At 39.2% G+C, this 17,812-nt stretch overlaps 1 protein-coding gene across 5 annotated transcripts in view; it reads right to left on the reverse strand.

Annotated features, from left to right (window-relative positions):
* Positions 1 to 17,812, reverse strand: part of LOC106873030 (coiled-coil domain-containing protein 6) — a 179,810-nt gene that overhangs the window by 22,986 nt on the left and 139,012 nt on the right. For all 5 annotated transcript variants that reach the window (XM_014920236.3, XM_014920235.3, XM_052972984.2 and 2 more), the window contains exons 3-5: positions 16,116 to 16,244; positions 6,385 to 6,488; positions 2,393 to 2,550 (exon numbers count right to left, since the gene is read on the reverse strand). In XM_014920236.3, coding sequence (XP_014775722.1) covers positions 2,393 to 2,550; positions 6,385 to 6,488; positions 16,116 to 16,244 — 391 coding nt within the window. The remainder of the gene's footprint in view (positions 1 to 2,392; positions 2,551 to 6,384; positions 6,489 to 16,115; positions 16,245 to 17,812) is intronic.

Genomic DNA, 17,812 nt, shown 5'->3' on the forward strand with positions numbered 1-17,812 from the left:
ATCAATGTGATGAATAAAAACCACTAATGGCAACCTGTAATAATTTGAACAGGACAAAAGATCACCTTCAAATACTTCCAGGGACTCTGTTAAGAGAAACTTCATTTTTTAACAAGTGTATGTGTGGCCTTGTGGTTAAGAAGTTGGCTTCCCAACCACATAGATTTAGGTTCAATCCCACTGCAAGGCACCGGGAGGATGTCTTCTACTAAAGCTCAAAGAAAACTAAGGTCCTGTGAGTGGAATTGTTAGACAAGCACAGGTAAGGTCAGTTTTGGTAAGGTTTTTACAGCTGGATGCCCTTCTAAGCACCAACCAATTTACAGTGTGGACTGGGTGCTTTTAAGTGACAAGGTTGCCAAGTACTTGCAAGACAAAAACTTTTAAGAGGGAAGGAGGCATTGGAGGAGGTGATGATGAAAAGAGACAGATATAGGTGGCTTGCTGAAGCGGAAATACAAGGTTGCCCAGCCAGAGAGAGAAAGATCAGGAATGAAGACAGATACAGGTGTGCTACCACAAAGAAGATATATGGTTGCCCAACCTGAGACAAGTGCAAGAGAAGGAGAGAGAGAGAGAGAAAGAGAGAGAGAGAGATTGCAAATCAAAATCAGAATAATGGCTTCAAATTTGAGCCTAAGTTGATTACATCAATCCCAGTGTTCAGCTGGTACTTATTTTATTGACCCCGAAAGGATGAATGGCCAACTTGACTTCCGTGGGTTTTCAACTCAGAACATAAAGACAGACAAAATACTGCTAAGCATTTTGCCCAGCATGCAATGTATTAATTTTTCTGCTAGCTCACCAATGCTTCCTACTAAATGCACAAGGCCTGAAATTTGGGAGGAAGCTAGTTGGTTATGTTAACCCCCAGTGCTTGACCAGTACTTATATATCAACTCCCAAAGGATGAAAGGCAAAGTCGACTTCGGAGGAATTTGAAGAAAGGAAACGTTAACTTGATGGTATTTGAAATTAGGCGTAGCTAAATACTGCAAAGTTTTGTGTCCAATGTCCAACACCCAATCAATAATGATAGTAATGATAATAATAATAACAACAACAATAATAATTGTTTTAAGGTTAGGCAGGGAGGAAGTCAGTCAATTTCATTGATTCTACTATTTGACTGGTATTGCATTTCATCAACATGAAAAGCTGAAAGACAAAGCTGACCTCAGCAGGATTTGAATATTTCTGAGTTCAAATACTATGTAGGTCAACTTTGCATTTCATCCTTTCAAGGTCAATAAAATAAAGTACAGGTCAAGTACTGAGTCAACAATATTGACTTAATTACCTCTCCTCGAAAGTGCAGAACTTATGCCTAAATTATTATTATTATTATTATTATTATTATTAACATCTGACTTATTCAGCTTGTAGCTGGAAATGTCATTAATGTACCAACTTCCTGTCAACTAAGGTGGTATGTTCTTTTCAAGTCTTGGGGACTTAGCAGAGACTCCTTACACTGCCAAGTCTTTTTCATTTCTATGCCGATCTTATCCAACCACTTCTAAAATTTCTTTTCTCACTGTAACTAGGGTACCAACAATTATTGGCACAATGTAAACCATTTTCATCAACCATACCTTTATTATTATTATTATTATTATTATTAAGGCGATGAGCTGGAAGAATCATGAACACACTGGATGAAGTGCTTAGTGGTCGATGTAATTGACTTAATCCCTTCCTCCAAATTTGAGGCCTTGTGTTTCCAGTAGAAAGGATTATTATTATTATTACCTCCACCTTAGCGAAGGTATTGTTTTCAGTTGTGTTTGCTTGTTTGTTTGTTTGTCTGTGGACAAAAACCACTGGATGGATTTGGATGAAACTTTCAGGGATGTTTGGCCTCATGACCAGCACGAACTGATTAGATGTTGGGATCGATCCAGTACCGGACATGGATTCTGGATAATTTTTCCTGTTTTTTTTTTTTTGCTTAATTTTTGAGTGGTTGGGTTCATTTTTAGTATTCTCGTTTGTGAGAGCAGTCGAGTTTATTTCAGATATTCTCATTTTAAGAATCATCTCCGGCTAATCATTGAGAGGACGTTAGTGTTGCCTTGGCAGAGGTTTGCACTCTCTGAGTGCTCTTGTTACTTATTATTATTATTATTATTATTATTATTATGGTGGTGGTGAGCTGGCTAATTTGCTACCATGTTGGACTACATTGAGTTCAAATTCCGCTAAGATTGATTTTGCCTTCTATCCTTTTGGATTTGAGAGAATAAGTACCAGTTAAGTACTGTGGTCGATATAACTGACATCCTCCCACAATATTTCAGGCCTTGTGCCTATAGTAGAAAGGAATATTACTAACAACAACAACAACAACAATATTAATCACAGGCAAGAGGTAAGAAATGATACGTACGTTCTGTTTGAGCTGCTTGTAATTGCTGCTTCAAGCGAGATACCTCAGCTCGGAGGTGTTCTATGTGCTGGGCAAGGTTCTGTGCAGTGTCTCCATTATTCATATCACGTGGGGAAGGAGGAGAGGACACAGGCTGATCAAGTTTCGCTTGTAACATTCTGAAATAGTAATATTGTAAAACTGTTTAAGCTGTTAGAATTGGGGAAGTTCAAAATAAATAGATATCAAGATATGTATGCTTAAGAATGAAGTGTTGGCTCAGTATAGAGCAGTGATAAGAAAAAGAGATGACAAAGGAATAAATGATTATCTTATGCACTTCATTAGCTTACAACTGTTTCTGCTATAAGATGCAGTGGACTCATAGTTGAGTGCCTGAATAACTTGACATCTCTCTTTCTTATTATTGCTCTATACTCAGCCAACACTTTGTTCTGAAATAAATGTATATTGAGTTCTACATCAGGTTAATGGTCTCACAATGCCCAAGTGAAATATTAAATAAATATCTTTCACAACAACTTACTTGAATAACAGTATTTATTAATAATGATAATGAATTCCCACAGAGACACAAAAGCCATGTATTACTGAAGAGGGATTAAGCTGATTGAAGTGGCCCATGTAAGTGACTGTGATTATTTTAAGAACCTTCAACAAGGATGAAAATCAAAGTCAATCTTGGCGAGATTTTAACTAAGTATATAAACTACAAATACTTGTCAGGTAGTCAATTCCAAAATATTGGCTTTGTGTTTTAAAAAGTTTAAAAAGGGTTAAGACCCACTTTGGTCATGAATGACCATGGGATTGCACCTAGAAAGTTCCCCTCCAAGGCACAAGTCTGGGAAAGGTTGTTTAGGAAGACCAGCAGTTGTCCATGAGAGAGGGGGTGTGTGTATATATGTGCGCATGCATTTTAGTTTTTGTGAATGCCTCACCACTGCTTAACAACCAGCGCTGGTTTATGTTCCTGTAATAGCAGTTCAAGCAAGGAGACTGATAAAATAAGTACCAGATTTTTAAAAAAAGTACTGGAGTCAATTTACAGTTCTATATTTAAGAGATAAGGAATTATGTACATTATTTATATTAGACGGATATTTGTCCTCATCTTGTTTGTTGTTAACACAACGTTTCAGCTGATATACCCTTCAGCCTTCTTCAGATGTCTTGGGGAAATTTCGGATCTAGGTTCTCATTCCTAAGATATTTTTCAATTATTCAGGTCACTGCTTGGAATCGAACTCGGAATCTTGGTGTTAGTAGCCCGCACTCTTAACCACTACGCATATAACCGTGGGCATATGGCATAGTGGTTAAGAGCACAGGCTACTAACCCCAAGATTCCGAGTTTGATTCCAGGCAGTGACCTGAATAATATTAATATTATTAATAATAATAATGATAATAATAACAACAACATCGAAGAATACCTTAGGAATGAGAACCCAGGTTCAAAATTTCCCCAAGACACCTGAAGAAGGCTGGAGGGTATATCAGCTGAAACGTTGTGTTAACAACAAACAAGATGAGGACAAATATCCGTCGAATGTAAATAAATGTAAATAATGGGGTCAATTTCTTTGACTAAACACCTCAGCATGACCATAGACCAATGACTAAAACAAGATAGAAAAATACTGTAATGGTGAAACCGCAGTCCATGAGTGGAGGGATTATAGGTAAAATATTACTACTCCAATAACTTTGAAACTACTAAACATGATGTAAAAACACACCACCTCTGAGCAGTGACTGTAGAATCACTTTGCAATCCAGCTGTAATCCATTAGTCTAAAAGGAACACTGCTGAAGACATTGCTTTCAATTAGTGTGTGACAGACAAAAATCAGTCAACCAGATCCCAGCTGTTCAAATTATAGAGTGAAGCTGAGCTCTTAAGCTAGGAGCCATTATAAGCAGCTTCACCCTTTGAATTCCAAACTGCCTTTAGTTCTATGATACAAAATTTTGTGCTTTAAAGAATTCATTAAAACCTCATGTCATAACTATGTATGAATATCAATTTAATAATAAAAATAATAATTGTTTGAAATTTTGGCACAATACTAACAATTTTGAAAGGAGGTGAAGTCAATTGCATTGCTCTCAGCACTCAACTGGCACTTTATTTTACTGATCCCTAAAAGGATGAACAGCCCTTGGTGGCATTTGAACTTGGAACATAAATGGTTGGCAGAAAGGCCACTGGGCATTTTCTCTCGTGTGATAATGATTTAGCCAGCTTCCCACCTTAAGATCAATAATAAACACTCCTCCCAAAATCTTGATTATTTTCAAGATTAACTGAAACAGAGGCAGTATATTTCTTTCAGTCACAAAAATGTTTAACCCCTTAGCATTCATATTACTCTGCCAAAAGTAATGCATATTTATTCACATCATTTTGAATTAATCATGCATTGTCTCATAGCTTTGAGATTTCAATGATATGAATGTTTATTTATAGAATAGTATTGGTATTGTAGAAGGTGTGAGAGGCCAGATTTGGTTTGAACATAAAACAGGTAGAACATTTAGGCTGGATATGGCCAGCTTGACTGCTAAAGAGTTAATGAAATAAATACAACTTGGAATTAAAAACAAACAGTAGATATAGGAATATATGAATGTTTTAGCTACTCATTTCCCATTCTCTATAAATAGGAGGCTACAAATCAAATGAGATAACAATATTAATTGCTTCACAAACTTTTAGCCTCAACTCATTTAACAGCAATTGTTTTCATGCTTGCTTCAATTTTAATGAGTATTCAAGGCCATTCTTGCATTTTTTTCTTTTCTCGCATCTACACCATCCATTTTCCGTAACAATGTTTACCAAATTACAAGCAAGTGAAGCTAAGCGACACACAACAATTTTATAGAAACATTTTATATCTACTTTTACATAATACTAAAGCACAGCAGGCCTCTACCATTTGTTGTTTCATTCTGCCAGCTTCATTTTCCTTAGTTCCATCAGTTCAGCCCCAACTATTTACCTTCAGAACTTCCTTTGGTCTATATTTGTTTTAATTATCTCCAGGTACATTTCTTCTAGTAGTAGATGTTTCTCATAATTTTGTAATAGATTTTCCTTTAGGAATTCCTTGCATGGACAGCCCTCACCACCACTTCCATCAAAAACAAAGCTGGCAGAAACTTAGAGGAACATTAGCAGAAGCACCTAAATACTCTCACCTGAATTTCAATTCCAACCCAGGTTCCTATATAACAATAACCTATCTCCCATCACTTTGGGTTTTGTATACTTACAAGCTGCATGGCAACTTTACTAGTGCTGGTGGCATAAAAAAAAAAGTTGTTTCTATAGCTGGATACCTTTCCTAAAAGCAACCACTTTACTTGGATACTTTTTTCTGCCACTGGCACAAACCAGATCATCATGCAGTTTATAAGTCTACAAAACCCCAAAGGGCAACAACTTTATGCTGTGAGATTAGGACTAGGGTATGACAAGTGGGTGTAGTAAAGCAGGCATATACCAACAACTAAGCTAATTTTAAAAAACAATAATGCCTTATATACACTATATACAATGCATACTCACACATACAGCTTTATATCTGTTTTACAATTGAATGTGGAATAGATGATGCATAATCATCCTTCACTTATTCTTCTGTAAATTCAAAGTCCAGTCAATCAGATTTAGCCACTTCCATAGCAATCTTTGTTCCGTTTGCCATGGCTACTATCAGAATTCTTTTCAACAAGAGAAATCCTAATGCTGAATGTTTCAATAACCACAAAGGGGAAATATCAACCAAACCAGAACATTCATATCCATCATATTCAAATTTTATCACATTTCTACCATTTGTGTTCAGTAATAATAGTGTTAATTTCCTGAGTGAGAGAGAGAGAGAGAGAGAGAGAGAGAGAGAGAGAGAGAAAGAGAGAGAAAGAAAGAGAGAGAAAGATAGACAGACAGACAATAACTATATACCCAAAATTTGATTTACCTTTTCTCTGCTTCTAATTTATCCATCCGTTTCCACAGCCTGTTCACAAGTGATTCTTGTTCCTGTTCAAGAGCATTTTCCAATTCAACTTTTTCTCGGCGCAACTAAAAGAATAAAAAATTAAAAGAGTTGATCAGCGAGCATCTTGTAGGGGGTGGGGATTATGTTTAGAAATGGCTGAGAGGTAAAAGAGCTATACCGCTGACCACATGATCACAGATTAATATTTTATTGCATTAAGATGTTAATCTGTTAACTAGGCACATAACACTGAAAGCTCCAGTTTACCAACAGTAAAGAGGGACGTCCCATTATTAAAACAAAAGACACTCCCTCACTTCTGCTACACAATATTTTCACTTTTTTTTTTTATTTTGACATGTTAAGAAGGAAAAAATGTTAGGCATATTTCAATGTTATTCTGACTTCATTGGTGACACATAGTTGTCACTATTTACTGAAGAAGTGATGAAAAACATCTCCAAATTATCTACAAGGTTGTACACTGTTGTTATTTAATACTAGGTCATCAGTCCTAGTACTGGTGTAGCAGACGTACGATTGAAGCCCTTCCAACCATGATGATCTAACCATTTGGTATATGAGGACTACCATGTCTTATGTATCCTTTTATTAACACTGGGTAATACTTTGAAGAAAATTCAGCTGTTATTTCTAGCTAATCATGCAACCATGTAGTGACTCCCTTGTTGGCATAGAAAACAGATGATAAATAGCTAAGTTGTTGTTAGCATATTTATTTTGACAACATGATGAAGATTGGCCAAAATATGGAAATAATATCAGATATTGACTAATATGACTGTGTTTCCCCACTTCCCTCTCACCCCATAATTATTTCCAGTTCACTTTTAATGCCTCTTCCTATATGTATCAACCTAACTTTACTGCTTTTCACGTAGATGGCATCTCTGAATTATTTATTCATTAAGTAGACTTGCATTTAATAGGGAGAAGAAAACTGATGCTTAGACAGTCATTATATAACTTTTGAATTGAACAGCAGATTTTTCAGTCTCTCAACAAAAAATATATTATTCAAAGCTGACAGAGTATAAGTTAACAGATAAGGAGCAGCTTAATGCATCACTTCCACAATAACCAACCACCATCCATCACAATATAATAAAAGTTTAATCTGTTGATGAGTTCAAACAGAGCAACAAGTCAAATGATACTGGATAGAGGGTAAAACTAATGTATTCTTTATAAATTAAAGGAAACCAAAAATATGAATCAATTCTAAGTAGATAGATTTTATGGTATCTCTACATACTTTGGGCAAGCAATTCAAATCCGTTTTGGTGGTGAATTGGGTATACGAAACCAAGGAACAGTCAGATGAAATATTTATTTCTTTATTGCCCACAAGGGCAAACAAGGACAGATAAAGGGATTAAGTCGATTACATTGACCCCCCCCCCCCCCCAGTGCATAATTGATACTTATTTAATCAATCCTGAAAGGATGAAAGGCAAAGTTGACCTCAGTGGAATTTGAACTCAGAACAGGCGAAATACCGTTCAGCATTTCGCCTGGCATACTAATGATTCAGCCTAAAAGCGTTTAATAACACATCTACATTCAGTATTGTGACATTGATAAGATATACATTATAGCTTCTCAAGGTAGTGCCTCAGCATGGCCAGAGTCTAATAACTGAAACAAGGAAAGGAAGAGGTAAAAGGTAAAGATACATAGATGTGGGGGATGAGTGAGGGGTTAAGAAGTTTGCTTCTTAACTTGTGGTTTCGGGTACAGTCCAATTGTGTGGCACCTTATGCAAGTGTCTTCTACTACAGACCTGAGTCAACCAATGCCTTGTTAGCAAATTTGCTAAGCAGAAACTGTGTAGAATTTTTTCTTTTATCATTTACATGTATCAATTACTAGATTGTGGCCATGCTGGGGCACCACCTTCAAGATATTTTAGCTGAATGAATTGACCCCAGTACTTTTTTTTTTAAAGTCTGGTACTTATTCTATCAGTCTCTTCTGCCAAACTGATAAGTTACAGTGATTAAACATACCAACACTAGCTGTCGAGTGGTGGTGGGGAACAAACACAGTCACACACACACACACGGGTTTCTTTCAGTTTCCATTTCCAAATCCACTAACAAGGCTTTGGTCAGCCTGAGGCTATAGTAGAAGGTACTTGCCCAAGGTGCCACACAATGGGAGTGAACTCAAAAACTACGTATTTGGGAAGCAAGCTTCTTATTTTACAGCCACACCTGCACCTATATATGTTATCATTTAACAACCACTTTTCCATACTTCCACAGCTTAGTCAGAATTTGTTGTGGTATGTTTTCTATGGCCAGATGCTCTGTCTGCAGTCAGCCCTCCTCTGTTTATATTTCCAAGTGATATTCCAGAGGTTTATATTTCCAGGAAATATTTCAAAGGTAATATTTCCAAACATCTTTTTCAAAGAAGACTGGAAACAAACATCACTCGCATGACAGTGATGCACATTTACAACCAACACGATATCAAGACAAGGGAATTCACAAACATACACACACACATATACACACAGAAGACTGTACCTAGCTCAATTGTTTTGTTTTGGTATTGTGTTCATGGATGGCTACCCTTCCAATTGCCAACCACTTTACAGAGTGGACTGGATATTTTTTTCTTGTGGCACCAACACATGCAACGTTTTATACACACACATAATTGGATATATATATATATATATTTCAATACGGAGCAAATAATTCAAGAGAAAATATTTGCTAAGATATTATTGACTTTATTATTATCTAGTGTAACAATTAAAAATAATAACAGAATCAATAATATAGGTGATTGCAGGCCCAAAAAGCATTAAATAGCCGAAGAATTAAAATTAATCAAAGGACATACTAAGTATGTCTACCTGCTGGAAATAACAGTCAAAACTCTTTCGTAATTTAAATAAGAGTTTTGACTTATTTCCAGCAGACTATATACTTAGTATGTCCTTTGATTAATTTTATATATATATATATATATATATATATATATATATATATATGGGAGAATATACAAAAAATAACAACAGACGAGGACAGGTGGTGTAAATAACAAAAGTATATATTAGTATGACGCTCGGGAATACGGAGAGTCTTTGACGTTTCGAGCTACGCTCTTCAACAGAAAGAATACGGAGACAAGGAGAAAAACACGGAGAAAAAAAATTGAATAGTGTTCAGTCAACGGTCAATCATAATAATGGCCGATCATAACAATGGCTGACCGGAAGTTAGAAATTCTTATTTCAGGAGAGCTAAGAAAGGGGGAGATAACAAACGGTGATCGGGAACGAGGGGCTGTGTGTGGGAGGTAGAATGCTGGTGATCTTGACGTATGTAGTGTGAAAATGGGGGAAGGGAGAAAGGGAGAAAGTAGTTGGTCAGTTGTAGTGTGTGCGTGGTGTGATGCGAGGGTATTGGTGTGGTGTGCGTGGTGTGATGCGAGGGTATTGGTGTGGTGTGATGTGGGGGTGTTGGGAGGTGGGGAAGGCATGGGTGGAGTGTGGGGTAGAGGTAGGGGTCTGTGGGTAGGGTGGGGTATGTGGGTAGGGTGGGGTATGTGGGTAGGGTGGGGTATGTGGGTAGGTGGTGGGTGTAAGGAATTGGATGGGGTGGAGTGGGAAGGTAGAGTAGGAGTGTGTTGGGGTGTGGTGGGATGAGCTTATGAGGGGGTGTTGACGAAGAGGGAGAAGGGGAAAGTGGATGTAAGAGAGGGGGAAGATGGTATGGGAGGGGAGAGGAAGAGAGGAGAGAGGGTGGGTATAAGAGAGGGAAGGGGGATTGAGAGAGGGGGAAGGTGGGTATGGGGGGGAGAAAGAGGGGAAGGTGGGTATGAGGGGAGAAAGAGAGGAAGAGAAAGAGAGGAAGAGAAAGAGAGTGAGAGAGAGGGAAGAGGAGTATGGGGGGAGAAAGAAAGGAAGAGAAAGAGAGTGAGAGAGAGGGGAAGAAAGTGAGAGAGTAAGGGTGAGAGAGTAAGAGAGTAAGAGTGTAGAGAGTAGGAGAGTAAGAGTGTAGAGAGTAAGAGTGAGAGAGGGGGGAGTACGAGAGAAGAGAGTGAGAGAGAGTAAGAGAGAGGAGAGAAAGAGTAGGGGTGAAGAGAAGTGGGAGTGGAGAGAAGTATGAAGAGAGGTGAAGAGACATACAAAGAAGTAGGAGTCGGAGCAGGAGGTGGGGGAGGGGAGAGATGGGTGGTAGGAGGGAGGGTGGGGGAGAGAGACAGGAGGAGGGGGTTAGATGAAGAGTGGAGGGGAGTTGAGCCCATGTGGCGCAAAGGAGCGAAGATAGAAGATTAATCCCTGTTCACGGCACAAACGGGAGTCTGGATGGCCCCTGTGCATGGACAATCCAAACACAGACAGGTGTTGCCGCAAGGAGTGGCCGGCAGAACGGAAGTGGCGTGACACCGGGGTGTCATTGCCGACGTTGATATCTCTGAGGTGTTCCGCGAATCGGTCGGCCAGGCGGCGCCCCGTTTGTCCGATGTACAGGGATTGGCAGAGAGAGCAGGAGAGGCAATATATGATGTTGGTAGACGTGCAGGTGAAGGAGTCGGTGATGCGATAGGGTCGGTGATGGGTGCTGGTGAGGAGGGTGGTGTTGGAGAGGTAAGGGCAAGTGCGGCAGCGTGGGCGGGAGCAGGGGAACGAGCCAGGTTGGGAGGTTGGGTTGGGGAAGAAGCTGTGGACCAAGAGCTCGTTTGAAGGAGGGGAGGGGTCGATTAGGGAAGATGTGGGAGGTGGAGGGGTCGGACTGGAGGCGCCGAAAAGCTCGGAGAATGGAGCGTTGGAGGGGTAGGGTGGTGGGATGGTAGGTGAGGGGAAAAGGGAGGCGGGAAACGGCAGGGCGGGTTCGGGGGGAGAGAGCAGATGCACGGTCCACAGAACGTGCTCTGGTAAGGGCGGTGTGGATGGTGGTGGGTGGATATCCACGCAGGCTAAAGTGGTGAGCCATGAGTTGAGACTGAGTCTCAAAGTCATGGCTGTCGCTACAAAGTCTGCGTAGACGGAGGAATTGGGAATAGGGGATGGAAAGTTTTGTGTGTCTAGGGTGGGAGGAGGAGAAGTTGAGATAGGAGTGTGAGTCTGTGTGTTTGTAGTGGATGGAGGTGCTAAGGGCGGAGTGGAGGATGCTGACCGAAATGTCAAGAAAGGGGACAGAGGTGTCAGAGACAGTACAGGAGAAGTGGAGGGCAGGATGGAAAGATTGAACGAAAGAGAGGAACGAGTCAAGATGTTCGCGGGAGAGAGAGGTGGCACCGATACAGTCATCGATATACCGACCGTATAGTTCGGGAGTGGGACCAGTGAAACTGGAGAATATTTGGGCCTCAACATAACCAACGAAGAGGTTCGCGTAGTTGGGGCCCATTCTCGTCCCCATGGCCACTCCCGAGACCTGCTGGTAGATATCTCCCGCGAACGAGAAGCAGTTGAGAGATAGGACAAGTTCGGCCAGACGAATGAGTGTGGAGGTGTCGGGTTGTGGGTTGGGGTGTTGGTCTAGAAAAAACTTCAGGGCACGCAGCCCCTCGTCGTGGGGGATCACTGTATAGAGGCTCTGGATGTCTAGAGTGAAGAGAAGCTTAGAAGGGCCGGGAGGGAAAGAGAAAGAGTTGAATAGACGAAGCGCGTGGTTAGTGTCATGAATGTGGGAAGGGAGAGAAGCCACTAGGGGGGGCGAGGACACGGTCTAGGTATTTTGAGATAAGCTCGGTGGGGCAGTTGCAGGCGGAGACGATGGGGCGGCCAGGGTTGTTCGGTTTATGGATCTTGGGGAGGAAGTAAATGGTGGGGGTGCGTGGGGTGCGAACAATAAGGTTGGAAGCGGTGGCGGGGAGACGGGAGGAGAGGATGAGGTCATGGATAGTGGAGGACACAGTCTGTTGGTAGCTGGGCGTGGGGTCGGAGGGCAGAGGGCGGTAGAATGAGGTATCTCGAAGTTGACGGAGAGCTTCGGCCTCGTAGAGGTCTGCGCGCCATACTACCACGGCTCCACCCTTATCAGCCGGTTTTATGATGATGTCCGTGTGGCGTCGGAGGGATCGAAGGGCCGAGAGTTCAGCTGGGGGGCCCTAAAGTAGGTTTACAGTTATCATGTAGGTACTTTAAATTTCTTTTAAAACATTTTATTACATTTAAATTTCTATCTTACAATTAACTAAATTAGCATAGAATAATGGTTTCAGATTTTTTTTTTTATAATTAAGATCTAAACTTAATATATGAATGCGAAAGACATAGTTGAATAACTGTAAACCTACTTTTGGGCCTCCCTATACGGCACGTGAAAAACAACATTCGAACAAGGTCGTTGCCAATGCCGCTGGACTGGCTCCTGTACAGGTGGCACATAAAAGACACCATTTGAGCGTGGCCATTGCCAGTACTGCCTGACTGGCCCTCATGCCAGTGGCACATAGAAGAACCCACTACATTCTCGGAGTGGTTGGTGTTAGGAAGGACATCCAGCTATAGAAACCCTGCCAGATCAGAGTGGAGCCTGGTGCAGCCATCTGGCTCGCCAGTCCTCAATGAAACCGTCCAACCCATGCTAGCATGGAATGGAAAGCAGATGTTTAAACGATGGTGATGGATGATGATATATAGAATTCCGCATTGTAGCACGTAAAAAACACCCACTACACTCTCGGAGTGGTTGGCGTTAGGAAGGGCATCTAGCTGTAGAAACATTGCCAGATCAGATTGGGACCTGGTGCAGCCTTCTGGCTCTCCAAACCTCAGTCAAACCATCCAATTCATGCCAGCATGGAAAGCAGACATTAGATGATGATACCCGGCAAGCCAAGTGAGATCGTTGCCAGGGCCCCTGGACTGGCTCTTGTGCGGGTGGCACATAAGATGTACCATCTTGAGCGTGACCGTTGCCAGTACCGCCTGACTGGCCTTGTAGGGTTTTCGAGCGAGATCGTTGCCAGTGCCCCTGGACTGGCTCTTGTGCGGGTGGCACATAAAAGACACCATTTCAAGCGTGGCCGTTTTCGTGCGGGTGACACGTAAAAGCACCCACTACACTCTCAGAGTGGTTGGCGTTAGGAAGGGCATCCAGCTGTAGAAACTCTGCCAGATCAGATTGGAGCCTGGTGTAGCCATCTGGTTCACCAGTCCTCAGTCAAATCGTCCAACCCATGCTAGCATGGAAAGCAGACGTTAAACGATGATGATGATGATGATATATATATATATATATATATAGGAATATATGCACTCACTGCATGACAACTTTTACCATTTAAGTTTTATTATGGAATACTGAAACATATCGAACAGATGCCCCAACATGTTCACAGTTCAATGACTGAAACTAGTAAAAAAGTAAGATAGCTTTTTTCTTTTCTAAGCGATTCTTTGAAGCCTACAAAAACTATCCTCCTTCAGTCTGCTGTGTTTATCAGAGAGAGTATTTACTGGTAAACAACACTAACATTACAGGATAGAGAGAAAAGATTGGATATCTAAACCTGATAATAAGCAGTTGTCAATTCATAGATAACTTTTTACTATCAGTGTAAATATTTAGTATAGATGTATTCCATTAACTTCATTTTTCTAATATTTCAAACAGAGATTTATAACTATCTTTGGCATTTTGCAATGTTAATAATGAACAGGTGGGAAGCATAATAATGAGAACTGAGATTAAATATCTAAGTCTCAGATATCTCAAAGTAAACAGGTTTTACGCAAAATGTATTTCCCTACATTACCTACATTATTTAAATTACAACAGAAAATGCTCTCGAAAAGTGGATTTTTTTTTTAATTAGGAAAGAAACCTTAAGTAAGATTTCTTCCATAATTAAGGGAAAATGAAGTAAAAAAAAATTTATCATATGTTTAGTGAAGTCATTCTAATAATCATCACCATCATTTAACGTCCATTTGACAGGAGTTGGCCAGCCAGAGAGTTGCCCAGAATGCCCTCCCTAATGCCAACAACTTTACACAGTGACTGGGTAGCTTTTACATGGCACAGGCACAGGTGATTTTTTTATGTGGCACCTGTATAGGTGCTTTTTACATGGCATTGACACGGGTGTGATTTACATGACTTCAGCACAGGTGCTTAAATAGGGAGGAAACCTTAAATAAGACCTCTTCCTTAATTAAGAGGAAATGAGCTCAAAAAATTTTGTCATATGCTTGGTGAAGCTGTTCTAATAATAATTTTTAATATAGACACAGGGCCACAAACTTGGGTGGTGTGGTTTGCTGATTAAATCAATTGCAATACTTGACTAGTATGTTATCTTTATTGTATAGAAACATTCTAAAAGTATGATACCACAGGTTGACCTGGAAGATCTATAGAATTGAACAAATCGACACCCTGAATTTTTCTTTAGTTTACTGGTTATTTCACCAGATTTTTTTGCCAAACTGCTATGTAACAGGGATGTAAACAAACCAACACCAGGTGTCTAGCAGTGGCAGGAGACAACAACATAAACACACACACAATAGGCTTCTTTCAGTCTTTGCCTATCAAATACACTCACAAGGCTTTGGTCAATTCAAAGCTATAGTAGAAAACACTTGTCCAAGGTCCCACACAGAGGGACTGAACCCTCTACCATACAATTGGGAAACAAGCATCATGCCATACAACCACGCCAGTGCCTTCAATCATGTGACAAAGATAAATTTAACGTGTCTTAATACCAGTTCTAACTGACAGGGTTTTTCATGTAGTGGAAGCTGATTATACTCATTAATTACTTAACATTTGGGTAGCACTACAGATTCTTTACATTCTACCACCTGGCAAGTCTTAATTATTGTTTAATCATTCTTATATTTAACATAAGGTTTCTATCCTACAATAAACAGACATTTTCCAGTTCAAGAATATTTGAGCTTATATGAAACCCCTCTGTCTGTTTGTCTGTCTGTCTGACTCCTTTAGGCACTGAGTTTGAACAAATATATTTTTGGTGGTGGGGGGGATTAAGTTTGGGTTCACAGATTGTCACAATGAAGCAGCTTTCTAACCTGCTGGGAAGTTCTGACAAGAGGTGGAGCAAGAAATGCTATAATAAAAAATATGAAAACTCTAAGCAGAATTATTAATCTGAACATTATGTGCTTCGACAAAATTTTTACTGATCATAATTCCATACAACTAGCATATATTTCATAACATTTTAATACCAATCTGTCCAAGACTGCCTCTTGTTCTTTGATATAATTATAAGTCTTTTTCTGTTTTAAAAAAAAAAGCCTTTCCTTTAAGTTAGGTTTAAAAGATTTATATTGAGAAACTGGATTACTTTACTAAATCCTCATACTTGATTATTTTCAAAATTAATTGAAACAAACTGTATTTATTTTTTTTATTTTTAAAGAAATGTGGTAATGAAAGAAAAGGGATAAAGAATTCGAAATGTTGGATGTCAAAACACTTTTTATATACATTAAACAACATAAAATGAACATTAATACAAATAATCAGCAATTTTAAACATAAAAACAAACAGTTCGTCATACCTTAATTATGAAGTTTACCAAGTCAGTGGCTTCGTTACTACACTTATAACAACAACAACCCAATTGGTAGGCTTAAAGTTCACTTTACAATCCTCCTATCAAAAAAGTCTGAGCTACTTATGCCTGGAGTTTATCAATAAACAACCTAGAAACTGGCCACGTAAAGATAACAAACACTTACCTGCTCTAGTGTAGCTTGTTTAGCTAAAGTGTCAGCTTCCAATTTTTCAATTTTTCTCATTAATTTATTTACTTGATACTCCTGCTCCTTCTCCAGAGTCTGTTCCAATTCAACTTTTTCTTGACGTAACTGAGGGAGAAGAAAAATAAAGAACCATATAGAAAACAACATAATATAAAAAAAAAATGTAATAAAAATAAACACATCATTTTCATAAACTGTTTACAATAAAAAGGAAGTTGAAAACAGCTGTCTTTATCAATAATTTTCCATATATATATACACATGTTGCATATATAATGCTATGAATGTCTGTGTATACATAGAATAAGAGCTATACATGTCTTTCCATGTACGCAGATGCAAATTATCAACATCATCATTATCATTATTATTTAATGCCCATGTTTCATGTTGGTATGGGTTGGACAGTTTGACAGGATCCAATGGGCCCAAAGACTGTTTTATACTTCAGTGTCTGCTTTGGCCAGATACTCTATGGCCAGATGCTCTTCCTAACATCAACCACTATACTGTGTGTGTGTACGTGTGTTTTATAAATTAACAAATATCACACAAACTAAATTCAAACCTTCTGTTTATAAGGTTTTAATAGTGAATAAATGGCTACTAAGAATGCCATTATTTGCAGTTTATTATTACATTCATATCAACCAGTTTATTATTACATTCATATCAACCAGTTTATTATTGCATTCATATCAACCAGTTTATTATTGCATTCATATCAACCATCAATTTGTTTTTTCAAACAACCTAATTGCACAATGTATTTATGGCATATACATACATTCACATTCAGTCCTACTGCACAGCACCTTAGGCAAGTGTCTTCACCTTTAAGCTTGCTTTTTGTGTGTGTGTGTGTGTGTGTGTGTGTGTGTGTGTCCTTATTTTGACATTGCACAACAGTTATAGATGAGTGTCCCTGTCATACATGCGTTGTCCTTCGTTTCCAATCTTCCACAAAAATGTCATAGGAAAATATGTCACTTAGGAAGAGGTGTGCGTTAGTAACAGGAAGGGCCCTCAGGTGTAGAAAATCTGCCCCAACAAATTCCATCTGACCCATGCAAGAATGGAAAATGGACATTAAATTAATATGTGTGTGTGTGTGTGTGTGTGTGTGTGTGTGTGTGTGTGTGTGTGTAATTTGAAAATAAGAAAGGTAGTGGACAAAGGAAGAAGTACTACTGCTAAGAGCACAGTTGTAGAATAAGCTTTGTGGGTATTGAAATGTTCCGAGTTTCATCTCTGGTGGCAATCCTCAGATACACAATGCATGAATACAATCACACATACAATTATTAACATTGTCACTGCTGACTGTATTAACCAGAGATGCATCATTTTATGCTAACCTAAGATTAATTTTCTGTCAGTTATATGATTTCACTTTGACCTACTTCTCTCTCTTTCTCTCACCAATTATATCATCAGCTTTTGTGTTTCCTTACTCGATTCCCTCAAATCATTCACTTCAAAATACTGCAGTGCTGCTATCTTCTCACAATCTTCTCAGGGCCATTCTTATATCATTCAATTGAATCAAAGCACCTAGAAGACATTATATCTATTTCACTAGTAATACATTAAATTCTTTTTATATTGTTCTATATCCACCACATTAACCGTCAGAAGACTTCATATGATACCAGCTGTTAAACTTATCACTG

The sequence above is a fragment of the Octopus bimaculoides genome, chromosome 1 (genome assembly GCF_046866305.1).
Source record: "Octopus bimaculoides isolate indiv1 chromosome 1, ASM4686630v1, whole genome shotgun sequence".
Lineage (NCBI taxonomy): Eukaryota > Metazoa > Mollusca > Cephalopoda > Octopoda > Octopodidae > Octopus > Octopus bimaculoides.